Below are 27,520 nucleotides of genomic sequence, written 5' to 3' on the forward strand. Positions count from 1 at the left end.
AGATGCCGAGCAGTTGCCATACCAGGCGGTGATGCAACCAGCCAGGATGCTCTCGATGGTGCAGTTGTAGAACTTTTTGAGGATCTGGGGACCCATGCCAAATCTTTTCAGTCTCCTGAGGGGGAAAAGGTGTTGTCGTGCCCTCTTCACGACTATCTTGGTGTGTTTGGACCATGATAGTTTGTTGGTGATGTGGACACCAAGGAACTTGAAACTCTCGACACGCTCCACTACAGCCCCGTCGATGTTAATGGGGGCCTGTTCGGCCCTCCTTTTCCTGTAGTCCATGATCATCTCCTTTGTCTTGCTCTTGACTGCTTGTCAGTTAACTTGTCCATTGTTAGAAACAAATATAGATGTCCTCAATAATTACCACCGAACTAGTATAAAGATCTTGGATGGAGACTGTCTGTGAAAATAGAGGACATTGTTTTTTCTTACAACCCAATAAAGAGTCTAAAGCAGGGGTGTCAAACGTCCGGCCCGCGGGCCGGATCAGGCCCGCAAACGGGTTTAATCCGGCCCGCGAGATGATAAAAAAAAAAAAAAACATTTATAATAATTTTGTAAAGTATAAAAATGCGCTGCAATTTTTCAATAAAATAAACTGCTGTTCCAATTGCGTCCACTGGATGGCGCAATAGCAATTGTGTTAAGCAAGCAAACTGTTTATACCGGGGCAGAGCAAGTAGGTCAAGCACGAGCAGCCAATGAGCTACTTTGTTTTGCCCGCGATATTTATTACGGCTTCTACTTTTAACATTATGTGCTTTGGCACCCTCATTGCCCCAATATGTCTCTGTCAAAAAAGAGAAAAGTGGACGCAGAGTGCAGAGTGTTCCAAGAAAAATTGTCATCCTATTTATGCTGAAAGAATATAACCTTCGTCGCCACTATGTGAGTCTTCATGCCGACAAATATGACAACTTTCAAGGACAGCGGAGATGAGAGAAGGTGAATGAACTGTTGGCGGGTCTGAAGAAACAGCAGTCTGTGTTTACTCACAGCCGAGACATCAGTGACGCTGCAGTGAAAGCTAGCTACCTCATTGCTAATGAAATCGCAGTGGCTTCAAAACCATTTAGTGAGGGTGAATTTGTAAAAACATGCATGATGAAGGCAGCGGAGATTGTGTGCCCTGAAAAGCGGCAGGCTTTTGCAAATATCAGCCTGACAAGAAACACAGTTGCAGACAGGATTTCCGATCTTTCAGTGGATTTGGACAGCCAGTTGAAGCAAAAAGTAAAGTCATTTATTGCGTTTTCGGTTGCAATTGATGAAAGCACTGACATTACAGATGTTGCACAACTGGCCATTTTCATCCGCGGAGTTGATGACACATTGACCGTCACCGAGGAGTTCGTGGAGTTGGTGCCGATGACAGATACAACGACAGCAGCTGATATTTTTACCGCACTCGTCGGCGCGCTGGACAGGGTCGGAGTGGACTGGTCCCGCGCTGTCAGCCTGGCTACAGATGGTGCGCCCTCAATGATCGGGAAAAAAGCAGGCGTTGTGACAAAGTTCAGAGAGAAAGTGCAATCTGCAAATGGAGGACGTGATTTTTTGACTTTTCACTGTATTTTGCACCAGGAGGCTTTGTGTTGCAAGTCATTAAAGATGGATAACGTCATGAAGGTGGTCATCCAAACTGTTAATTTCATCCGATCCAGAAGCCTGAATCACCGTCAGTTTGACAGCCTTCTCAGAGAGAAAGACCACATCTATGGCCTGCCATACCACACTGAGGTAAGATGGTTAAGCCGAGGTGCTGTGCTGAGGCGTTTCTTTGATTTACGAGAAGAAATTGAACAGTTCATGGAAGAAAAGGGCAAACCAGTGTTAGAATTTGATTCCGCAGAATGGATGCAGGACCTTGCATTTATGGTGGATGTTACAGAGCACCTGAATAACTTGAACAAACAGCTGCAAGGGCGCAACAAAGTTGTCACGCAGTATTATGACAGCATAAGTTCTTTCAAGTTGAAGCTGTCATTGTGGGAGACGCAACTTGCCGGTGGTGATGCAGCTCACTTCCCCTGTCTGAAAAATGTGTGCGCGACCCAACATGTGGCAGACATGAAGCGGTTCAAAGATAAAATAACTGGACTGTTACGGGAGTTTGAGCAACGCTTTCAGATTTATGTTTATATGTTTTTATGTTGATGTGCTATTGTTTTTAATTGATTTGATTTGATTTGTATATTTAACCTATTCTTGACTCTGTGGTTCTTGCACTTGTTTGGGGAACAGGATTTCATTATTTTTATCTACATTTCTGCCTGAGAAATGACATCCTGATATAGTTCTGTGATCTGTGATATACTTCTGTGAATCACTGAGGCATTGTGTGTTTGTGTGTTCTTTGTCCTCAGAACTTTCAAATAACTTGAGGTGTTTTATGATTAATAGTGATGTTGTGCTTTTGGACACTGTCCTCAGGCTCCAGCTTTATGTTTATATGTTTTTATGTTGATGTGCTATTGTTTTTAATTGATTTTATTTTATTTGTATATTTAACCTATTCTTGACTCTGTGGTTCTTGCACTTGTTTGGGGAACAGGATTTCATTATTTTTATCTACATTTCTGCCTGAGAAATTACACCCTGATATAGTTCTGTGATCTGTGAAACAGTTCTGTTAATCACTGAGGCATTGTGTGTTTGTGTGTTCTTTGTCCTCAGAACTTTCAAATAACTTGAGGTGTTTTATGATTAATAGTGATGTTGTGCTTTTGGACACAGTCCTCAGGCTCCAGCTTTATGTTTATATGTTTTTATGTTGATGTGCTATTGTTTTTAATTGATTTTATTTTATTTGTATATTTAACCTATTCTTGACTCTGTGGTTCTTGCACTTGTTTGGGGAACAGGATTTCATTATTTTTATCTACATTTCTGCCTGAGAAATTACACCCTGATATAGTTCTGTGATCTGTGAAACAGTTCTGTTAATCACTGAGGCATTGTGTGTTTGTGTGTTCTTTGTCCTCAGAACTTTCAAATAACTTGAGGTGTTTTATGATTAATAGTGATGTTGTGCTTTTGGACACAGTCCTCAGGCTCCAGCTTTATGTTTATATGTTTTTATGTTGATGTGCTATTGTTTTTAATTGATTTTATTTTATTTGTATATTTAACCTATTCTTGACTCTGTGGTTCTTGCACTTGTTTGGGGAACAGGATTTCATTATTTTTATCTACATTTCTGCCTGAGAAATTACACCCTGATATAGTTCTGTGATCTGTGAAACAGTTCTGTTAATCACTGAGGCATTGTGTGTTTGTGTGTTCTTTTTCTTTAGAATTTTCAAATAAACTTGACGTGTTTTATGATTAATAGTGATGTTGTGCTTGTACTATTTTGGACACACTGTCCTCAGGCTCCAGCTTTATGTTGTATGTTGATCGTATTAAAACAAAGAAAACAATCTGAAGTTGTTGTTTTTAAGTTATATATACCATGATTTTTCCGGTCCAGCCCACTTGGGAATAGATTTTCCTCCATGTGGCCCCTGAGCTAAAATGAGTTTGACACCCCTGGTCTAAAGGATCTATTGAACTTCAAAGAGATGTATCAAACTGAAAAGTTTTTAGCAAAGAATTACAAACTATGATTGCATTATTAGCACATTATTTTGATCAGAGGAGGCTGGTGGAAGGACTATAGGAGGACGGGCTCATTGTAATGGCTGAAATGGTATGAATGGATCGAGTCAAACATGTTTCATATGTTTGATACCGTTCCATTTATTCCATTACAGACATTACAATGAGCCTGTCCTCCTATAGCTCCCCCCACCAGCCTCCACTGATTATGATCAACAAAATGGTAGTCGTTTTTTTAATGCACCACTGTTACTCAGTCTATGGCCAGTAGATGGCAATGTTATATATAATACAAAAGCATCATAACAGTGGTCACCAACCCTGGTACTGTTAACACTTTTGCTCATGCGCTACACTGAAACTTGACCGAAACACCACATCCAGCTGACCAACCATTGTCTCCTGAAAATTGTGTCATTTCTTCAACCGTCTGTCAACTGACCTTAAATGGCAATGATTAACCATGTACAAGACAAACAGAAGTGACACGTGTTGACTGTTGAAACAAGCCCCGCTGTAAAAATTACTGTGAAATGACACTGTGTGTATGCCATTGCTATCATGTAGGCCTATAGCAGGGATGGACTCTGTTATACATGATACAAAGCAAGGACAAATCTAAACTACATTTGTGGTTCCAATGTAGTACACGTGCTGATAAACAGTAAGTAATGTGGTAATACTATCATGTTGACTGTACTGTCATCTTGCAGCTCTCTAAACTTAGCTTATCTTCTATGTTTTTGTCACTGTTCAGTGCAGGCTTTTATGGTCATCTTGACCTGGGGACAGACAGAGACATGTATTGAAGGAAGTTGGGACACATACAGTATAGTACATACTGTACAGTGTGAATTCAGTCAAACCTGCCATAGCAAGTTTATTTACTATTATACAAAGGGTGGTTCTAATCCTGAATGCTGATTGGTTAAAACCACATTTCAGCCAGTGTCTATTCCAAAAGTTACCACCGGCTAAATCTACGACGTTAAAATGCCTATTTACTCTGTTCCATCTGACTGCGCAATCCACTGTCTCATCAGCCCAGCCAGGCAATTTATAAACTTGAATTCCACTATAAAAAGCATCTAGACATAATCTCACACTTCTTTCAGACTAACATTTAGTTTTCAACAGCGGAGATTTGTATAAACCTTGCCGTCTGTCTCTCCGACATTTGCAACATTGTTTCAATATTCAAATTCGATCTCCAGCTGTCCCATAGTAATGAATGTGTCGGGAGTCGGGACGAGACAGGAAGGCAGTGTTTCTCAGCCAGTCGAAATCATGAATCAGCTGGCATCATTTTTATGGATATATACAAATAAATGTCAATTGAAAAAAGGTAAAATGAAACGAAGTGCAGCTAGTTTGCGGTCTTTCCAGCGTAAGTTTGAATTGATTGTATTAGCTGTGTTGTTGGCTATCTCCTCTGAACAACAGTGTCCTGACAAGATATAGCACATTTTCTATGCCATGCAAAAACGAGCCTCATTAGCTCATTGTTATGGATGTATCCAGAAAATGGACACTAGAAAACAGCTTAAACAAGTGTAAATGCAGCTACTGTTGTTATTCTAGCTGCACTATTTGACGTGACTGTAAATTAGCCGTAGTTGGCTAGCTAGCAAGCAAGGGATAAGAACATTGCCAGCCAGTATGGCAATGGAACATTTAGAATTAATGACTGGGTCGCGTCCATAGATACAGAACAAAAAGACTGAACTACTGGGTCGCGTCTCTGGCAACCGAACCGATAGAACGAACGACCGACCGGCTTGGGTAGCAACCCTAGATTTGTGTCGGGACTATATCTTATGGAAGAATGAAATAGTATGAATAAATTCATCAAAATAAAGTTTTTTATGAAAATATGTCAATCATTATTTGAATATGTTGGTAACCCGTTGTATAAAAGTGATAATGCCATCGAAGTCGGTGTTTGGAGGATATATACAGTACCAGTCAAAAGTTTGGACACACCTACTCATTCAAGGGTTTTTCTTTATTTTTACTATTTTCTACATTGTAGAAGAATAGTGAAGACATCAAAACGATGAAATAACACATATTGAATCATGTAGTAACCAAAAAAGTGTTAAACAAATCAAAATATATTTTATATTTGAGATTCTTCAAATAGACACCCTTTGCCTTGATGACAGCTTTGCACACTCTTGGCATTCTCTCAACCAGGAGTTCCCACATATGCTGAGCAGTTGTTGGCTGCTTTTCCTTCACTCTGCCGTCTGAGTCATCCCAAACCATCTCAATTGGGTTGGGGTCAGGGGATTGTGGAGGCCAGGTCATCTGATGCAGCATTCCATCACTCTCCTTCTTGGTAAAATAGCCCTTACACAGCCTGGAGGTGTGTTGGGTCACTGTCCTGTTGAAAAGCAAATGATAGTCCCAATAAGCCCAAACCAGATGGGATGGCGTATCGCTGCATAATGCTGTGGTAGCCATGCTGGTTAAGTGTGCCTTGAATTCTAAATAAATCACAGACAGTGTCACCAGCAAAGCACCCCCACACCATAATACCTCCTCCTCCATGCTTTACGGTGGGAACTACACATTTGGAGATCATCTGTTCACCCACACCGCGTCTCACAAAGACACGGCGGTTGGAACCAAAAATCTCCAATTTGGACTCCAGACCAAAGGACACATTTCCACCGGTCTAATGTCCATTGCTCGTGTTTATTGGCCCAAGCAAGTATTTTCTTCTTATTGGTGTCCTTTAGTAGTGGTTCTTTGCAGCAATTCGACCATGAAGGCCTGATTCACACAGTCCCGTCTGAACAGTTGATGTTGATAATGTGTCTGTGACTTGAACTCTGTGAAGCATTTATTTGGGCTGCAATTTCTGAGGCTGGTAACTAATGAACTTATCCTCTGCAGCAAAGGTAACTCTGGGTCTTCCATTCCTGTGGCGGTCCTCATGAGAGCTAGTTTCATCATAGCGCTTGATGGTTTTTGCGACTGCACTTGAAGAAACTTTCAAAGTTCTTGACATTTTCTGTATTGACTGACATTCATGTCTTAAAGTAATGATGGACTGTCGTTGGAAGTGGAAGTTTTGGTGAGGGAGGCCCTACTCTCTCCTTTCCCAGATGTTTAGTTCATTTCATTCCGATCTCCTCTGCATTATTGTAGCCATTTGCTACAGCCTGTCAACTATGCCTCTGCCTATCCCTGTTCTCTCCTCTCCGCACAGGCTACACAAACGCCTCACACCGCGTGGCTGCTGCCTCTCTAACCTGGTGGTCCCTGCACGCACCCCACACCTGGAGTTCCAGGTCTCAGGCAGCCTCTGGAACTGCCGTTCTGCTGCCAACAAGGCTGACTTCATCCCAGCCTATGCTAACCTCCAGTCCCTCGACTTCCTGGCGCTGACGGAAACATGGATTACCACTGAAAACACTGCTACTCCTACTGCTCTCTCCTCGTCTGACCATGTGTTCTCGCATACCCCGAGAGCATCTGGTCAGAGGGGTGGTGGCACAGGAATCCTCATCTCTCCCAAGTGGACATTCTCAATTTTTCCCCTAACCCATCTGTCTATCTCCTCATTTGAATTCCATGCTGTCACAGTCACTAGCCCATTTAAGCTTAATATCCTTGTCATCTATCGCCCTCCAGGTTCCCTTGGAGAGTTCATCAATGAGCTTGACGCCTTGATAAGTTCCTTTCCTGAGGATGGCTCACCCCTCACAGTTTTGGGGGATTTCAACCTCCCTACGTCTACATTTGACTCATTTCTCTCTGCCTCCTTCTTTCCACTCCTCTCCTCTTTTGACCTCACCCTCTCACCGTCCCCCCCTACTCACAAGGCAGGCAATACGCTTGACCTCATCTTTACTAGATGCTGCTCTTCTACTAATCTCACTGCAACTCCCCTCCATGTCTCCGACCACTACTTTGTATCCTTTTCTCTCTCGCTCTCCTCCAACACTACTCACTCTGCCCCTACACAGATGGTAATGCGCCGCCGCAACCTTCGCTCTCTCTCTCCCACTACTCTCTCCTCTTCCATCCTATCATCTCTTCCCTCTGCTCAATCCTTCTCCCTCCAATCTCCTGATTCTGCCTCCTCAACCCTCCTCTCCTCCCTTTCTGCATCCTTTGACTGTCTGTGTCCCCTATCCTCCCGGCCGGCTCGGTCCTCCCCTCCAGCTCCGTGGCTTGATGACTCATTGCGAGCTCACAGAACAGAGCTCCGGGCAGCGGAGCGGAAATGGAAGAAAACTAAACTCCCTGCCGACCTGGCATCTTTTCACTCCCTCCTCTCTACATTTTCTTCATCTGTTTCTGCTGCTAAGGCCACTTTCTACCACTCTAAATTCCAAGCATCTGCCTCTAACCCTAGGAAGCTCTTTGCCACATTCTCCTCCCTGCTGAATCCCCCCCCCCCCCCCCCTCCTCTCTCTCTGTGGATGACTTCGTCAACCACTTTGAAAAGAAGGTTGACGACATCCGATCCTCGTTTGTTAAGTCTAATGACACTGCTGGTCCTGCTCACACTGCCCTACCCTATGCTTTGACTTCTTTCTCCCCTCTCTCCAGATAAAATCCTGCGACTTGTGACTGCAGGCCGCCCAACAACCTGCCCGCTTGACCCCATCCCCTCCTCTCTTCTCCAGACCATCTCCGGTGACCTTCTCCCCTACCTCACCTCGCTGATCAACTCATCCTTGACCGCTGGCTATGTCCCTTCCGTCTTCAAGAGAGCGAGAGTTGCACCCCTTCTCAAAAAACCAACACTCGATCCCACTGATGTCAACAACTACAGACCAGTATCCCTTCTTTCTTTTCTTTCCAAAACTATTGAGCGTGCCGTCTTTAGCCAACTCTCTTGCTATCTCTCTCAGAATGACCTTCTTGATCCAAACCAGTCAGGTTTCAGGACTGGTCATTCAACTGAGACTGCTCTTCTCTGTGTCACGGAGGCTCTCCGCACTGCTAAAGCTAACTCTCTCTCCTCTGCTCTTGTCCTTCTAGACCTGTCTGCTGCCTTTGATACTGTGAACCATCAGATCCTCCTCTCCACCCTCTCCGAGCTGGGCATCTCCGGCGCGGCTCACTCCTGGATTGCGTCCTACCTGACCGGTCGCTCCTACCAAGTGGCGTGGCGAGAAGCTGTCTCCGCACCACGTGCTCTCACCACTGGTGTCCCCCAGGGCTCAGTTCTAGGCCCTCTCCTATTCTCCCTATACACCAAGTCACTTGGCTCTGTCATATCCTCACATGGCCTCTCCTATCATTGCTACGCTGACGATACACAACTAATCTTCTCCTTTCCCCCTTCTGATAACCAGGTGGCGAATCGCATCTCTGCATGTCTGGCAGACATATCAGTATGGATGACGGATCACCACCTCAAGCTGAACCCTGGCAAGACGGAGCTGCTCTTCCTCCCGGGGAAGGACTGCCCGTTCCATGATCTCGCCATCACGGTTGACAACTCCGTTGTGTCCTCCTCCCAGAGTGCGAAGAGCCTTGGCGTGACCCTGGACAACACCCTGTCGTTCTCCGCTAACATCAAGGCGGTGACCCGATCCTGCAGGTTCATGCTCTACAACATTCGGAGAGTACGACCCTGCCTTACACAGGAAGCGGCACAGGTCCTAATCCAGGCACTTGTCATCTCCCGTCTGGATTACTGCAACTCGCTGTTGGCTGGGCTCCCTGCCTGTGCCATTAAACCCCTACAACTCATCCAGAATGCCGCAGCCCGTCTGGTGTTCAACCTTCCCAAATTCTCTCACGTCACCCCGCTCCTCCGCACACTCCACTGGCTTCCAGTTGAAGCTCGCATCTGTTACAAGACCATGGTGCTTGCCTATGGAGCTGTGAGGGGATCGGCACCTCTGTACCTTCAGGCTCTGATCAGTCCCTACACCCAAACGAGGGCATTGCGTTCATCCACCTCTGGCCTGCTGGCTCCCCTTCCTCTGCGGAAGCATAGTTCCCGCTCAGCCCAGTCAAAACTGTTCGCTGCTCTGGCACCCCAATGTTGGAACAAGCTCCCTCACGACGCCAGGACAGCGGAGTCACTCACCACCTTCCGGAGACATTTGAAACCCCACCTCTTTAAGGAATACCTGGGATAGGATAAAGTAATCCTTCTATTAGGACGAGGCCAAAGAAGAGAAGGAAGGAGAGCCATCTCTGATGAGATTAGGGCAACACTTGTTGATCATGTGATCAACCACGGTTTGACCATGAGAGAGGCTGGACTGAGAGTCCAGCCCAACTTGAGTCGATTTACAGTGGCGTCCATAATTCGAACCTTCAGAAATGAGAACAGGTATGCAACTATCTAATGACTATTTTAGCATTAGAGTAATGTACTGTAAAATACGTATGACTGCATAGTATTGCATAAACATTTGTAACTCTAAGCCATCCATTTACTGCACTGCATTGAATGAATGAGGTTGGTTATCATGCTGTACACATTTTTTTTGTACATTGTTTACAGTTCCTATGCTGAACACATACTATGTTTGAATTCTGTACAGAGTGGAAAGGCAAAGACATCATGGAGGACGAGGACGCTTGTTTACAGATGTACAAGAGACTGCAATTATAAATATTGTTTTGACCAACAATGCAATTAGGATTCGAGAGATAAGAGAGCATATCTTGAATAATGACACCATATTTAACAACATCAGTGCTGTAAGCCTGTCAACCATACAACGCATCCTCCAACGGCACCAAGTGACGATGAAACAACTTTACAAGGTGCCATCTGAGAGAAACGCTGACAGAGTCAAGAATCTGTGACATGACTTTGTAGAGGTATGTATGCAACACTACTTCCAGTACTTCAGACATACCATATTTACTCATCTGTATATCCTTTTGTCTGTTACAGAGAGTATTGGAGATGGATGCCCATGTAATTCGCCATGAATTTATTTATGTGGATGAAGTTGGCTTCAACCTCACCAAAACCAGGTGCCGCGGAAGAAATGTAATATGACAGAGGGCAATTACCAATGTCCCTGGACAGCGTGGGGGTAATATAACTATGTGTGCTGCCATCACTCAAAACGGGGTCCTCCATCACAATGCCACACTGGGTCCGTACAACACCGGCCATATGCTCACTTTTCTGGATGCAATTTACACAATGCTTGTCCCTGATCCAGATTAGGAGCCTGCTAGATTCGTGGTTATATGGGACAATGTTAGTTTTCACCGGGCTGTTCTGGTCCAAAACTGGTTTGCCACCCATCCACAATTTGTAGTTTTGTACCTACACCCATATTCACCTTTTCTAAATCCCATAGAGGAATTATTCTCAGCCTGGCGCTGGAAAGTGTATGATCGCCAACCCTATGCCCACATGCCGCTTCTCCAGGCAATGGAGGACGCATGTGGGGACATAGAGGTTGCCTCTGTCCAAGGTTGGGTATGCCATGCTAGGAGATACTTTCCTCAATGTTTGGCAAGAGAAAACGTATCTTGTGATGTGGACAAAGTATTGTGGCCAGACCCAACCCGGAGAAGAGATGAAGCGTAGCTTAGCACTGGTGTCTGCCCACCCCCCTACCAATTCCTGGACTGCCCCCCGGGACCCCACACACACAATTGTGTTCTTTACTGTATTCTAAAGAATATACTTTTGGTTTACATATGTTTATGGTTTTGTTGTGTGCTACTGTATACAACAGTAATGTTTGGCCTAATAAATATTTTCTGTTTCTACATTGCATTGGTGTTTACAGTGTACTTGTTACCCCTCTCAGCAGATTACTTTCACTGTAGAACATTGTATTGAAATGTAGATATAAGCCTATGAAAGACCATAGAGCTTTAGATTTAGAACAACAGTGTTTACATGGTATATCCAAAAATTTACTATTATGAAAGATGTGTTTGCCATTTGATGCAAATGCTTCATTCTGACATGTGTTTATGGCATTTTGAATGCAGTGTTACATTTTGAAGGAGATGTGAGGCATTTTGCATTTTGTGTGTGCAGTTTTGGGAATTGTGTGTAGAGTTTTGAAAAAAGGAGACAGTTTTGAAAACGTGTGTAAGCAGTTGGAAAAAACTGTAGTGTCCAAGGAGTCCTGCATCATCATGCCACTCTAGGTCCCTACAATACAGGACAGATCATTGCATTTCTAGATGCACTACATGCAGTTGTGCAGGACAGACCACAGCAGCCCAGGTTTGTTATCATCTGGGATAATGTTAGTTTCCACCGGGCTGCTCTGGTCTGAGATTGGTTCAACAACCATAATAATTTCACAGTTTTATACCTGCCCCCTTACAGCCCCTTTCTAAATGCAATCAAGGAATTATTTTCAGCGTGGCGTGGAAAGTATATGATCGGCAACCACATGCAGAAATTCTACTTTTGAGTTTTACAGAAGACAATGACAATAAAATGACAATAACAATAGAAACACAAAGACTGCAGTGTTTTATATAAAGCCCATCAGTGTGTTGCTGGTGATATGAAAGAGTAATTCAAATGTTGCTTGTGTGTATGGTTTTGTTGCAAGAATTTCATTTTTAGAAAGGAGTGTTAAGTTTTGATTGCAGTGTTTCATTTTGGCATATATGTGAGTTGTTAATCTCCAAGTGCTATGTCTGATTGGCTTGTGTGTTGAGTTTTGACATAATGAGCCAAATTCTGCAAAAAGTGTGTAAGCAATAGGCAAAAACTGTAAGAAGGAAATAAATTCCACAAATTAACTTTTAAGAAGGCACACCTGTTATTTGAAATGCATTCCAGGTGACTACCTCATGAAGCTGGTTGAGAGAATGCCAATAGTGTGCAAAGCAGTCATCAAGGCAAAGGGTGGCTATTTGAAGAATCTCAAATATAAAATATATTTTGATTTGTTTCACACCTTTTTGTTACTACATGATTCCATATGTGTTATTTCATAGTTTTGATATCTTCACTATTATTCTACAATGTAGAAAATAGTAAAAATAAAGAAAAACCCTTCAATGAGTAGGTGTGTCCAAACTTATGACTGGTAGTGTATATACCCTCGAAACACCAGCTTCTAGGGCATTATCACATAAGCGGAGTCTGTGCACAGTCACTCACTCACACAGTACGTTTTCTGAAATCCGGAGGCATCTACCTTTGAGCAGAGCCTAACTGTTAGTAATAGTAGTTTAATATCCAGGAACATTCTGTTTTTTTATTTGGGGACATATGGGGAAATAGATGTAGGATCTTAATTTGAGCCAATTTGCTACAGCAGGAAAATAATCCTGCAGCAACAGGAAATGTGAATTATTATGTGGATTATAATTTATGGACATTTTTTGTAGGGGTTGATACATTTTTCGTTAGGGCAAATCAAGTCTGACATTTTAAAGTGGAAATTACAAACTTTAGAAGCTTTTTTAAACCTTGAATACACTACAAGTTTGCATTTCCTGCTGTGCAGGACGATTCTCAGCAACAAAAGAATGCTCATCCTACGTCTGTATGTAAAGTTATTGAGCTGTATGTTTTCTAAATACCTCAGGCAGTGTGTCATCCATATCAGACTTTATCAGCCTATTGATCATGATTCACCTCTATACATTATGAATTATGTCTACTTTTTAGCAATGTGAGAGGAGAGAGACATTGCTATTGGATATTGCTCTCTGGCTGGGCAACCAGGCAAAGGAGCCACAGAATAGAGGTCATAATGTTATACTACTGATCATGATGCACTCAGTGTTGGTGTGTGGTCAATGATCATCTTGGTTTGATGATCATCTTGGTTTGTCATTGAAATGATACAATACACTTTCTCTTGGATATAGTTGACATAATCTAGGACATTGATAGTAAACTATATGGCAGGATGACTGTCATTGGCATATGGTTTTAAAAAGTATTGAACAGGTTCATTGACCACAATGGCACCCAGCAAACACATGGACACTTTTGTTTCTAGAAACTAATATGTTTGATCCTATTATGTTCTATTTGCTACTACTTTTACATTTCCTGCAGCTTCTTTGTTTCCAAATGACCAATGCTATTATATAGGCCTGTTATATAATTGGGTAAATACATTGAATATTGTATTTGTAGATAGAGGCAAATGCCTCATGCTGTCAACAGCTAGGAATGTTCTTGATTTATCTCACAGAATGCCATTATCATTAGGCCATTATCAGCAGTTTGTTTGTCCATATGTCATTGTGGATGTAGTCATTGTTGATATGGATGTTGTTGTTGTTGATGAACCTTCCCACTGGCCACGTCTCTCATCCATGTACCATGACAGAGAATGTGTGTGTGTGTGTGTTTGTTTGTGTGCGCTTGTATGTAATAGAGAATGTCCAGTCCTTCCACTCCACCTTGCCTGACCACAGTGACCAGTGGAAAACTCCACTGTTTCTTTCCCTACCTCCATTAGAGCATTAGTGATCCCAATATGCCTTTCTCAGCTCTTATCTCCTACCCTGGGATAGCCTGGCAACAAGGCATCCCTCAACCCCTCCCTCTCCCTCCCAGCCAGCCTAGACTGTTTACTCTCTCTGGGGGTTAACATTTAACATTTACACCGGAGCACCACAGCTGACTAGATAATCAGGGATTGTGGACAGCACCTTCCCAAGTTACTTGGCACTTTGGCTGGCAAACCTTTGAAGTGATTTTTACGATGGGACCTCGGACAGCTGGTAAGGGCTACTTTTATTACGTGAGGCAAATATGTGGAAAGTGTTGATTTTAGGTTTACTGAACTTGTTTGGGTTTATTTGCTATGGCTAATGTAATATTGTGCCTCTTGTTAAATCATAAACATTGGTGTTGAGTTCACCTTTATGAGTGCTGTGAATACAATGGTATCACAAGTGACTGTGGATCTGTTTTTACCCCTAGTTGGGCTCTTATTAAGTATTGTTTATTCATTGTTTTTGTGAGATTGAGAACCATTTTATTGATGGAAAATTATAGATCAGTCCAATTATATGCAACTACAAATTAGAAGAGATACCCAACACAGATGAAAGCATTATTGCATTGAGTTTGGCTGGGGGTGAATTTTACCTTTATTCTATATGTCATCATAATACTATGCTGGTGATTGTTATGTGAGGGCAGTAGCCATAGCTTCCAGGATAGGCTGCTAGATGAATATTAGCTTGTCAGGAAGTGTTACTGTGATATGAATCAGGTCAGGGAGTGTTCATACAGCACATTATGTGGCTATATTTGATTAGCAGCAGACACTTAGTTATTTCATAACACTCAGATATGAAACGGGAGGCAGTGGGGTATATGGGGTGTGTTTGATGTGTTCTATTGTAAACTACAGCACAGTAAACAGTTCTGAAACTGGAGTGTGTGTATGTGTGTGTGCGGAATGAATAACATGGTGGCTTTCTTTTGTTATTAGTGCTTTTTCCTCTCAGTACACTTTGTCAATCACTCTCAATCATAAAACATGTCTATGCTCTCTGTGTGATATCTCTATATATTCTTATTTTCCTTCTCTCAGTCACTCCATCCAAGGAAAGAAAGATGGTGTCTGGGGGGCATGATAACAGTCTTAGTAGTGGCAACAATGGGTATTGTAACAGAGGTCCCATGCTTACCCCTACCTCACCTGTGCTGTCAAACCCCAAATCAGGTAAGAATCTCTCTGGTCTTCACCTAAAGCTGTATCACGTCCTCTCTACTATGCAGATTCAATTTAAACACCACTGTTCATGATTACACTGAGAATCTGCTAACAGTGTGTTTGTTCCATTGACAGTGCTGAAGAGACAAGTGAGTCCAGAGGAGCTCCAGAGACCAGGAGGTCCATACATAAAGAGGACGTTTACAGTACGTTACCACAGTATTATTTCTTATTCATGCTAAAATAATGAAACACAACCAAATATCAATAAAATCCATAACCTTTTTCATGATTCTATTACTTTGTAAGTAATGTGATCAATCTATCTCCAGATTGTGGGTGATGCAGTGGGCTGGGGCTTCGTGGTCAGGGGGAGTAGGCCATGTCACATCCAGGCAGTGGACCCCAGTGGCCCTGCAGCAGCAGTAGGAGTGAAAGTGAGTACCATGGCATTGTGGGACATTTAGTGCAAAGAGCAGCTCCAGTGCCTACAGGTTGATAGCTTTGTCAAATCAATACATTTGTTAAACTTCTTCCTCTGCCATATGCAGCTCTCATAAATTATCTTCAATACGTGCAGTATTTGACCAAAGTCTGTTTTCCAGGTGTGCCAGTTTGTGGTCTCTGTCAATGGTCTGGATGTCCTGTCTCTGGACTACAAGACGGTCAGCAACCTCATCCTCACTGGATCGCGAACTGTGGTCATGGAGGTTATGGAGGAGTCTGATTGCTGAGGATGAGGTTGTGTTGTATTCGGTTACAGTCAACTTAAGGCCTCAGTAACCCATTGGCTCTTGGTGGTGGAAAGCTTAGAGTAAGAATGTGGACTGTATTGGCCGAAACAAATCCATAGAAACCTTATGACCTTGATATGGAGCCAAATGGACTTAGCTACATGATCGACCTGAGATGCGGGTCACAGCAACAGTGACCCCACAGAAACCTGATGAGCCTCACTGTGAAGCCATGTGTGCTTACATCATCAGTCTGAGACTCTGACCAGTGTTCCGTGGTTAACATGGATACAGCTTGTGTTTTTGTTCTCTCCCAGCGGTTTAGACTTTTGACCTGTGCGCCTACTCCTTGCCTGCTGTTTGCTTTTCCATCCACTCCCTCGTTTGCTCCAATGGAGGGTCCCTTCCTAGAAAGACAAGTACTTAGGGTGTTGTTGATTAAGTGAGGTGGCACATATTGTAAACAACACCACACTTTGTGACGTGGCAGAGGTGTTTTTGAATAGAAGTTGTTTTGATGAATTAGCTTTGCATTTTGCTTTGAATATGTTTGGCATTGAATTCTAAAGTTTGGTAGCAGGAGTAACTTAAACCTTGTATTCATATTGGACTGAAAATAGCACAATACTGTCAAACTGCAGACCACATACTTTGTGGCAGCATAAAAAGGCTTGGATGTCATCTTGGTTTCTGATTCCACTGCAATATTTTTGGAAGCCCACAATACTGATAAAAGTTCAAATAATCAATCAGTAGTAGCCTATCAACATGTTAATCTTTTTTTATTTTTGAAACAACAAATTATGTCAAAGCACTTTACAGAGAAATAGATAGATTATTACATTTACATTTACGTAATTTAGCAGACGCTCTTATCCAGAGCGATTATAGCAGTGATATTGTGCTTTTTGTAAAATATGTCAAGTGTAATGCATGATCACATGGTCCAACATAAGGTATGAAGGACCAAAAGCACTAAAGGATTTGTACTTTTATATAGCCATATAGCCTGACCCTCTACATTTGCTATGGTCAACTGATCTTTAAAGGGTATTGGTGCAGGCCAGCAAAGAGTATATACATTTGTGTTAGTGTCTGATCAGTGTGAAAATATTTAAATTAGCCAATGAATTAACGAAATAAAGTAACTCAATTTAAAATGTTAGCAAATGTGTATTTGTATCAATGTTTATGATATTAAAGCAATGATCATCACTTGCAAATAATACATCTTATTATCTTTAAAATAAGGGCTCACATCAAATTAAGCAAATTATTTTAGCAACATCACTGGAATATTTTTTATTTTCATCAAGATTATGGATAGAATTGTAACGGCTTCAATCTAATAGCAATAAAGTAGGAGCATTTATTTAACAATGACATGAACTTTAAACTGCAATAAAAGTTGAAATGACCTTGAAGATCAAGATCAACAGGATCACACTGACATTAAGATTAAGTGGTCAAGGAGTGTGCATGGTGCAATCATATCTGTAGATGGCATATGAACTATAAGGAACAACATTCAATAACGTAAGCAGACGATATGGCTCTGACCACCAGGTGGCAGTATGTACCGTCTATACAACTGATATTTCCCAATTGGATCTCATTGACTGAATATCCAAATCTCTTTTACAGGCTTTTTACTGTGAAGACCTTTTCAGTACTTTGAGATTTTTTTTTGTTTGTCATGTTTGTTTGATGTCACATTTGCCACAATAATATTACAATAACAAACCACAAGCTTTTTCCCTGCATTATATAGATTTTTCCTGCATTATTATTAGGGTTGCTATCACTACAGATTAATAGAGGGATACTAAAATATCCAGATTCGTGCCTGTTAGTGTAGGAAACGTATGTTAAAATAACTCTGATGAGGGCAGCAGAGGGGTTAAGGGGTCAAGGGTTTATGTGCAGTAGCATGGAATGCTCTTTAGATGGGTCAGGTCTTATGTCAAGGGCAGAAATTGTGAGCTATTTAAACTCCATCTAGTGATGAGCTCAGCATTATAAATCCACAAATGCACATGGTATTCAGAAGCAAGAGTAAGTGATAGAGTGTAACCATATCCTACTGTAACTACAGTTACTACTGTCAATTCTATAACTGCAGGAACGTGAAACCCATAAGGGGCCTCCAATAAAGAGAGCTGAAGAGGGATTCCATAGGTAATTGATTTTAAAAAGATGATTCTTTATCACCTCTGTCATGACCATGACTTTGCTGTCATGGCGATGCATAAAACACAGCGTACCTAACTACCCCTCTGTGCTTGTAGAAACACATTCGACATCGGAGCCAACTGGGAAAGGTGTGTAGCCCGAGGGGCTCTTGTAGCCTCTAAGACTTCATGGGCTACCCATGCTAACACACTGTATTCAGTCACAGTCAGCCTTTAGTCAATGCCGTGTTAACTGTCCATTGATGAGTGAGCACTAGTTTGCTGTGAGATGGTCTAATCAAAACAGCTATCCAGAAGTTACTCAGATAAGTCAAAACAACTATATTTTTCAACAGCAAGAGTAGAGCCTGTGTGTTTGGAACCATTTAAATAAAAAATACAATATTTATTGTGTGAAACATTCAACTTCATTTGATATTCATTCAAAAAAATGTAGGCTGTACCGGAGTGCCATCCCACTCATAACACCACTGTGGCAAATTCGGGGGTAACCTTATGGGCACTCTGACCGTAAGTGTAACACATCCGTTATTCCAAGAGGTCCAAGAGGACCTCTTGAAGCAGTTGCTAGGTTGTATTAAGGTTGGTGCAACATTATCAAAGTTAATGGTACTGTATCTTAACTTGGGTCCGTGCTATCTGATATCCTTGGGATGTCCCTACCCCATTGAAGTTGACATTTAAAATGGTTAAGGTAAGGATTAAGGTTAGGGCTAGGTAAGGGTTATTGTTAAGGAGGGGTTAAGGTTAGGGTTAGGGTTTAGGGTAGGGACGTCCCAAGGATACCGGATTGCACTGACCTCTTAACTTGACACAGATAGGGGCCTATTATGAAAGGCATTAACACATTTGATGTGGTCAATATAGGTAGTTAGTAAAAAAAATTTAACAAAGTCACTTTCCAGAAATTATTATATCTCTTACCCAACCGATCAAATACAATATAGACTGATGGTACATATTTTAGTTGCATAAGCATAAGATTGATAGACACTTTCATACATGTCCCATTGCATATTGAGCCAAGAACAACTAGCTGCAACCTGATGATAGTGATGGCAAGATAGATGGAATGGAAACAAATAATAGAGCAGAGATGAGGATGGAGATAGTATTATAAATTGAAACCTTGAAACCTGAAATTGTTGACATATTCAGGTCTTGAGAGGACTAGGCTACTCAGAAACCAGGCAGGTAAAAGGTTGACAGTTAAATATTGTTGTTGTAGGCCTACATAACAACACTTATGTGTGTGTGTGTGTGTAATATAATAATAATAATAATAATAATAATAATAATAATAATAATAATAATAATAATAATAACATAGACTATGCTAAATTACCATATGGCTACCAGATTAAGCTACCTCTAATGTTTCAGCCACATCAGTGAAGAATTGCGCGCAGGTAGCGCTCGTGCTGACCAGAAGCGCGCGAAAATTACATACCTTAAAAAAAGCAAGCAAACCAACGAGGAGTAAAAACAGGTAGCCTAGCCTGGGGGCGGTCAGAACAGAATTCATATTTCGTAGCTTGTCACCTCTTTTATATTGGCTGCCGCCGAAACACATTAAACGAGGTGAAGGAATGAATCGCTCAAGGGATGGGTGAATGAATAGCTGCACGGGATACACCCACCTTCGCAAGTCTGAATCTGAAGGAGCGCGAGCTGAAGATAGTTTGCCAACAGCCGGCGAAGGAAGACACAGAGGAAGGGTCCTTTGGGAGCAATATTACCTGTAAACATATGTTTTGAAAAGGTATGAGATATTTTCTTTAGTTTGGGATAAAGTCAGTGTTTAATTACAGCACATTTAAAGTAGAAGTGGTCGGAAGTGGAACCTCACGTTCATGCGACAGTGGACGTGGGGGCGCGTTTGACAATATATGCTAATTTGATTTGGTCAATTTACTATATCTGTTTTTGTACTTCGTCAATACTGTTTGTTTATCATATTTATAATTAAAATAATAATGTACAGCCGTTTTCCATTTTTACCTAAGTCTGTAGGCCTACACGAACCATCATCAAGGATAGTGGACTACTACTGTGGTTTACCTGTAGGTTAGCCTACTCTTACACCTTCAGTTTGTCATAATGGCAAGATTAGAAGGCTATTTAGGTAAATTGATTAGGCACGGCGATTTGAAGTGCTGCTTTGAAATGCCAGCTAGCCTAATGACGAAGTATTCCTATTGAAGTGTTTGCATAAGTTTGAGATAAAGGTGTGACATCATGCTTATCTATTTTTTACATCCTTCATTTGTTTGAGAAAATACTACTGCCACAGTACTCTGCAGGAGCAAAGATCCTTTGAATGATTTTTGGGTGTCATTATGGTTTAGATGCTTTGATGAGTTTATTCTTTCCAAAATTATTTGAAGGTTATCAATGATATTCATAAAATTGCTCTATAACTTCTAGGGATGTACAACTTTCCCTTTCAGGACGATTCGATACGTATCTAGATACATGGGCTCCGATATGATACAGGAACGATACGTTTTATTTTGAAACGATTCGTGCAATTCGGTTTGATTAGAGAACAAATCGATGCGATTCGGTTCGATGTGATACGATTTTATGCACTAACATTTGTTGCATAAACACATTCATTTTTCATTCTAAACTAAAATCTGCTGCTGATGGAGCTCATGAGCTGGGCCTCTCTGAGCTGGATCTGTCTGAGCTGACTTCTGTGTGTGTGTGTGTGTGTGTGTGTGTAGTGTGGTGTGTGTAAATGATGTATGTCTATGGTGTACTGTATGTACTACTGTATGTAGCCACCTGAGCTGAGCAATAAGGGAGACTAGGCATCTATCATCCCACTACCACTATCAGATTAGGGGGGCAATGTAGCCTATGTTTTTTGTTTTTTAGCTATGACATAGCCAATGAATATATAGCACAATTTTGGATTTCACCCCATCTCAAAATGGAATGTTTTTGACCATTTGGAAGTTTTTATGGAGGGATCTTCTCTTCTCCTCTTGCTTCGGCCATACAGTGTGCCTCAGTGATTACTGTCCTCATAATGAAATCATCAACTTTACCCTGTATATCTAAAAATAACCATATACACAGATTGTTTAAAGCAAAACTACAATAACTATTGCTGATGGTAAACCTGAACAGTTATAATAAAATATATTGTAGTAAGCCCCGTTCAGCAGGTATAGCCAGATGAGAGTGTCCACTGGGCACAGACATCAGTTCAATGTCTAGTTTGGTTGAGTTTTCAACTAACGTGAATTCAATGTAATTTTGTAAATTATAATAATCACCATGTCATTGGATTATGGTTAAAAGTTGGGTGAAAGAAAGACAAAATGCCATTACGTTGATTACTTTTTGCAAATGCAAATCAGTTTTTTTACGTTGATACAACGTCATTACATAGATTTCTTTGGTTGAAATTCCGGTAAAACACCATTTTCAACAGCGCATAGATAACAATAACCTAGCAAATTACATAGGTTGTCACTCAACTAATAAAGCCTAATATCACACATGCAAGACATTTTAGCGTTTCAATTCTGATGTGCACAATGCGCAATTTGACTAAGCTGCTGATATTGCCTGGGGTTGTTCCGCATACAAAATGACTTGTAGACCAATGACTACAAGACACAGTTACATGCAGTTTCACACTGAAGGAGAGCATGCATCAGTTGTCACAAAAGATGAGGTATTTTCAGAAATAATTTAATATGAGCAAAAAAAAATATTTGAATCGATTTTCCTACCGATACATGCTTCATTTGGATCGGTTTGGGGTCCGCAGACCGATGCACTTGTATCTTAAATCGGGACCTATACATATCGGTGAATCGTTACATCCCTAAATACTTCTCCAAATCCACGCCTTATTATGAAATTGCATTAAAGGGATCGTTTGAGATTTTGGCAATTAATCTCTTTATCTACTTCCCCAGAGTCAGATGAACTTGTGGATTACATTTTTATGTCTCTGCATCCCGTAGGAAGGAAGTTAGCTGTAGTTTCGCAAGCCAATGCTAACTAGCGTCAGCGCAATGACTGAAAGTCTACACGACTTCCAGTCAAGCTGTTCCTATAGACTTCCTTTAATAACGGAACTTATCTATTTATTTTCAATAGCATCAGGTATTGTCATTCCGTTTGATGTCTCGTCAGGTTTTCTGAGCGCCTCTCCTATACCAGTGTGAAGGATGCCGGCTACAGGACTGATGACGTGGGTATGGAGTCATCTACTCTGTCTGGCTCTTATCTCTCTCTCACCTGCACCAGCTCAGGGTCAAGGTAAACACAATCATATAGGCTGCTTCTTATCCTCTGTCGTCCCGTGTGTGTCTTTTTGATGTGCAGCTTTTGTCGAAGCATTTGTCTTTGTGTCACTGTCACTTTGTGATTATTTTACTTCAAAGGGAAAAGTCACTATTTTCTGGTAATATAAGTTCATTTTTGTGTGTAAAATCACATCATTAACATTCAATTTGCAGTTGACTCAAGTGTTTTGAGAATATGCTTTGACATGAACTACCTACCGTTATGGTCTTTGCCCATATAGCCAATGTTGCAAAAAATATCTGCCTTTGGCCTTATCCTTGTTGATGTGAAGACAAACAAGAACTGCACCCTCAAACAGCTGCAGTTTGTTTATCTGGGCTTGTCTTGACACCGTTGCCCAGTCCTCAAGTGAAACGAACCAAAGCATTCCTGTGCTAAGCGTGCACTCTGCACTGTGCTAACCTGGGCTACAGCATAGTGCCGCTTTGAGTTGTATTGTAGCGTTACACCTTGGACAGCATCCATTGGGTGTCGGCAGAAGCATTCTGCTCTGAAGGACCGCCCTCTTGTTTAAAGTAAACAACCTGTCCTTTTTACAGGTCAGAGTTCAAAGTGTACTGTCAGTGGGCTTCAATAGAAGTTTCCTTCAAAGTGCGCTAAAGAGGTTTAACTGAACGCATCCGGCCCTTGAGGCGATAGACAAGGGAGGGATGTCTGGGAACACAGGTCACTGTCACCCAATGGCATGTGGCCACATGCCCATCCCTACAGTGTCAGCAGCTCACCCAATATGGCACTTCTTATAACTAATTCTTACATATGAATTAAAATGCATTAAACTTTCTGTATCTGACTTCCAAACTTCCCATGGGTACTTGAGGCCTCTTAAACCCTCCGCAGCCTGCTGGCTGTTTGCACAAGACGGCTATGAAAAATATATGAGAACTTAAGCCCATTTTCACACAGGCAAGTCCTTTGTCTTGGAGATGTTGTTTACCGAGCGTACTACTAGTCTGAGACGTCAGTTCTGGAAATGTCCTGTCTCACTGTACATGGTGATGCATCAAGTCTCTAAAGGTTTAAAAAAAAAAAAAAAAAACACTCACAAACACACCTGCTAATTCTCTCACTCTGGGAAATGACATTCTTCAGAGAATATATTTTTTTCAGAGAGAGTTAAGCCCTGCTGAATACCCACCCCCATTTTCAGGTTGGTGAGCTCAGTACAGTATTATTTTTCGCCTGTTTGCACCATGTACCATCTCCGGGCTCTTTACCTTCCGATGAGTTACTCCATTCTATGTGCTTGGTTGTATTCTTTCCATACCTACATCAATGTCTCCAAATATATTCCCATACATACATCATTATTCTGTATGTTTCAACTGCAGAGCTTTGCTCTCATTTATGTCAGTCATAGTGAAGGTATTTAAAGAATACATTGGCACCAGATCGTTTCCTGCTCCTAATGAGGACACAAACACGACCAGTTTGTGGGACTGTTTGCAACACTTTCCATTATTACAAAATTGGATGGGAATGTTTATTTTGTATTTTTTCTCTGGGATTTGGTCATGCCTAGTATTAACTACTGTGCGGAGCTGATGGGATGTTGACCCAAGAGGAAGTGGTGAAGTGGTATATTGTTCTACTTGCAGATAGATATCTTCTTGAAGACAGGAATAGATGCTATTCCAGTGCCTTTCCCTTTGTCGCTGCTGCAATTGAAAAAAAGTCACATTCTCCTCTGAAAGGCCTCAAAGTAAAGAGCACACTCTTTGTAATACACTCTCAATTCGACTGCTCCAGCCAAATGCAATCATGATGAGACCGGGGATGGTACTTTGATGCTGAGATAAGTGCTGCACAAAAGACCCCCCTCCAAAAGAGATATGAGAGCTATCAATGGCAAAGGGAGAGAATGTGACTGCTTTTTTTGTAACATCTGTGGCACTCTTTGAATCTGTATCTTTTTTATTTGGCCAAGATACAATCTTTTAGGACTGTTGAAACACAGATGGAGTGCCTGTTACCTCGCCAAACTCTGGCTGGAGTTCAATCTAGCTGCTAACTGTTTCATAATCACTTTTAACTGGGGAATCTCAAGTTTCATGCATTTTGATTGGCAAAAAATCCCCAAACCTTTCACACTCTACTAGTTAATGAATTGGGACTGTTTTTTCAAAGAACATTGGTTTTTACGCTTGATTGAATCCCAACCACTGTCTTGGTGTCATATTAACCATGCATTCAATATTACAAACTCTTCTTGAGTTAGTCAGTTATTGTTAAAAACGGTGTTTTGTTTATTATTTTGTCTAGGTGCCACCCCACGAAGACTTCGTTTCAAAGTCCTGAGCGCAACCCAGTTGCATGTGTCATGGAAAGAGCCTAAAGGAGACTTTGAAAGCTACAGATTTATTTATAGCACACAATCAGGTAAGGTCCAGCAATGTTACGAACAAGTTACGATTCGGCCCTGAAGGACTACGCTTTCTAACTGATGTTCCGTGTTTCACAAACAGCTTCATACTTGCAGTGTAGAAAACATACAGTTGAAGTTGGAAGTTTACATACGCCTTAGCCAAATACATTGAAACTCAGTTTTTCACAATTCCGGACATTTAATCCTAGTAAAATGTCCCTGTCTTAGGTCAGTTAGGATCACCACTTTATTTTAAGAATGTGAAATGTCAGAATAATAGTAGAGAGAATTATTTATTTCAGCTTTTATTTCTTTCATCACATTCCCAGTGGGTCAGAGGTTTACATACACTCAATTAGTATTTGGTAGCATTGCCTTTAAATTGTTTAACTTGGGTCAAACGTGTCGGGTAGCCTTCCACAAGCTTCCCACAATAAGTTGGGTGAATTTTGGCCCATTCCTCCTGACAGAGCTGGTGTAACTGAGTCAGGTTTGTTGGCCTCCTTGCTCGCACACGCTTTTTCAGTTCTGCCCCCACATTTTCTATAGGATTGAGGTCAGGGCTTTGTGATGGCCACTCCAATACCTTGACTTTGTTGTCATTAAGCCATTTTGCCACAACTTTGGAAGTATGCCTGGGGTCATTGTCCATTTGGAAGACCAATTTGCGACCAAGCTTTAACTTCCTGACTGATGTCTTGAGATGTTGCTTCAATATATCCACAACATTTTCCTTCCTCATGATACCATCTATTTTGTGAAGTGCACCAGTTCCTCCTGCAGCAAAGCACCCCCACAGCATGATGCTGCCACCCCTGTGCTTCACGGTTGGGATGGTGTTCTTCAGCTTGCAAGCCCCCCCTTTTTCCTCCAAATATAACGATGGTTTTGGAGCCGTGGCTTCTTCCTTGCTGAGCGGCATTTCAGGTTATGTCGATATAGGACTCGTTTTACTGTGGATATAGATACTTTTGTACCTGTTTCGTCCAGCATCTTCACAAGGTCCTATGCTGTTGTTCTGGGATTGATTTGCACTTTTCGCACCAAAGTACGTTAATCTCTAGGAGACAGAACGTGTCTCCTTCCTGAGCGGTATGACGGATGCGTGGTCCCATGGTGTTTATATTTGCGTACTATTGTTTGTACAGATTAACGTGGTACCTTCAGGCATTTGGAAATTGCTCCCAAGGATGAACCAGACTTGTGGAGGTATACCAATTTTTTCTGAGGTCTTGGCTGATTTCTTTTGATTTTCCCATGATGTCAAGCAAAGAGGCACTGAGTTTGAAGGTAGGCCTTGAAATACATCCACAGGTACACCTCCAATTGATTCAAATGATGTCAATTAGCCTATCAGAAGCTTCTAAAGCCATGACATCATTTTCTGGAATTTTCCAAGCTGTTTAAAGGCACAGTCAACTTAGTGTATGTAAACGTCTGACCCACTGGAATTGTGATACAGTGAATTATACGTGAAATAATCTGTCTGTAAACAATTGTTGGAAAAATGACTTGTGTCATGCACAAAGTAGATGTCCTAACCGACTTGCCAAAACTATAGTTTGTTAAAAAGAAATTTGTGGAGTGGTTGAAAAACTAGTTTTAATGACTCCAACTCCAACTGTAGGACTGAATCATTTTAATATGTTTGGTGGAGCGAGTCTTTGGTAACCAGACAAGAGGCACTTTTTGGAAATGGGGATGGATACAAGCCGAATGGAGTTTGCACTGCTGGTAGGCCTATGTGAATTGTGAATAATGCAAAAGCATGACGGCAAAAGCCTCACAAGTAGACAATTATTTTAGAAAACTTTTATGGATAGGCTTCTTGGCTAATGCATGAAATACACCCGATGCATTGCTGTTGAAACAGCTTTCGTTATAGTAAGCCTAGGGTAAGGGTGGCCTCCTGACAGCTTGAGCCGGCCCACTGCCTCAAGCTCAACCTCAACAAGACGGAACTGCTCTTCCTCCTGGGGAAGGCCTGCCGGCTCAAAGAACTCTCCATCACGGTTGACAACTCCACCGTGTCGCCCTCCCAGAGTGCAAAGAACCTTGGCGTGACCCTGGAAAACACCCTGTCCTTCTCTGCAAACATCAAAGCAGTGACCCGCTCCTGCAGGTTCATGCTCTACAACATCCATAGAGTACTACTCTACCTCACACAGGAAGCGTGTCCTATCCCAGCTGGACTACTGCAACTCGCTGTTGGCTGGGCTCCCCACTTGTGCCATCAAACCCATGCAACTTATCCAGAACGCAGCAGCCCGCCTGGTTTTCAACCTTCCCAAGTTCTCGCATGGGAATCCAAGATGGCAAAGCAGTGCGGTTGTGTTTTTTTCTGTGTCCTTGTGTAAATAGCCAGTTTTTTTTTTTTTGTCTATATTTCTCAATTTTACTTTTCATTCTTTAACTAAATATACTTTCCTGCAACCCGCCTCACCCAACGTGGAAAGGATTATATTATTTCTTTATAACTTTTATCAAGAACCTTAAGCTGAAACTAGTCTAGCTGCAACCGAATGGCTACTTGCTATTAGCCACCGTTAGCGTCTTCACCATTGTCCGTGGCCTGCACTACCCACCAGCCAGCTCTAGCTCTAGCCTGGACAATTTGTCGGCCAGTCTGCACAGCGTGCTATCGACCCAGAGCATATCGGATTTTCTGCCGGAATCACT

General features: G+C 41.8%; 2 protein-coding genes and 1 long non-coding RNA gene across 3 annotated transcripts in view; all 3 read left to right on the forward strand.

Moving 5' to 3' along the window:
* Positions 1-10,149: 10,149 nt before the first annotated feature.
* LOC311112336 lies at positions 10,150-11,333 on the forward strand. Its single transcript, XR_014610861.1, has 2 exons — positions 10,150-10,416; positions 10,493-11,333. It is a non-coding gene; the product is annotated as an uncharacterized lncRNA (long non-coding RNA).
* Positions 11,334-14,049: 2,716 nt separating this feature from the next.
* On the forward strand, positions 14,050-18,530 carry LOC311123197 (DEP domain-containing mTOR-interacting protein-like). The gene is made up of 5 exons (XM_084158151.1): positions 14,050-14,274; positions 15,096-15,227; positions 15,354-15,424; positions 15,551-15,655; positions 15,824-18,530. The coding sequence occupies exons 1-5, from the start codon at positions 14,256-14,258 to the stop codon at positions 15,950-15,952; spliced, it is 456 nt and encodes a 151-aa protein (XP_084014277.1). The 5' UTR covers positions 14,050-14,255; the 3' UTR covers positions 15,953-18,530.
* Positions 18,531-22,337: 3,807 nt separating this feature from the next.
* The window catches only part of col14a1b (collagen, type XIV, alpha 1b), a gene marked incomplete at its 5' end in the record, with an annotated part of 113,270 nt that continues 108,087 nt past the window's right edge, over positions 22,338-27,520 (forward strand). The window contains 2 exons of the mRNA XM_084158273.1: positions 22,338-22,428; positions 24,739-24,855. Coding sequence (XP_084014399.1) covers positions 22,338-22,428; positions 24,739-24,855 — 208 coding nt within the window. The remainder of the gene's footprint in view (positions 22,429-24,738; positions 24,856-27,520) is intronic.

Source organism: Coregonus lavaretus, assembly GCF_964263955.1.
Source record: "Coregonus lavaretus genome assembly, chromosome: 3".
In the NCBI taxonomy this organism is placed as follows: domain Eukaryota; kingdom Metazoa; phylum Chordata; class Actinopteri; order Salmoniformes; family Salmonidae; genus Coregonus; species Coregonus lavaretus.

What these genes read in the sequence shown, in the direction of transcription:
- LOC311123197 (XM_084158151.1), top strand. An exon ending in GCTGTCAAACCCCAAATCAG is followed by an intron (nt 15,228 to 15,353) that starts GTAAGAATCTCT and finishes TTCCATTGACAG; the next exon opens with TGCTGAAGAGACAAGTGAGT. An exon ending in CAGCAGCAGTAGGAGTGAAA is followed by an intron (nt 15,656 to 15,823) that starts GTGAGTACCATG and finishes TCTGTTTTCCAG; the next exon opens with GTGTGCCAGTTTGTGGTCTC.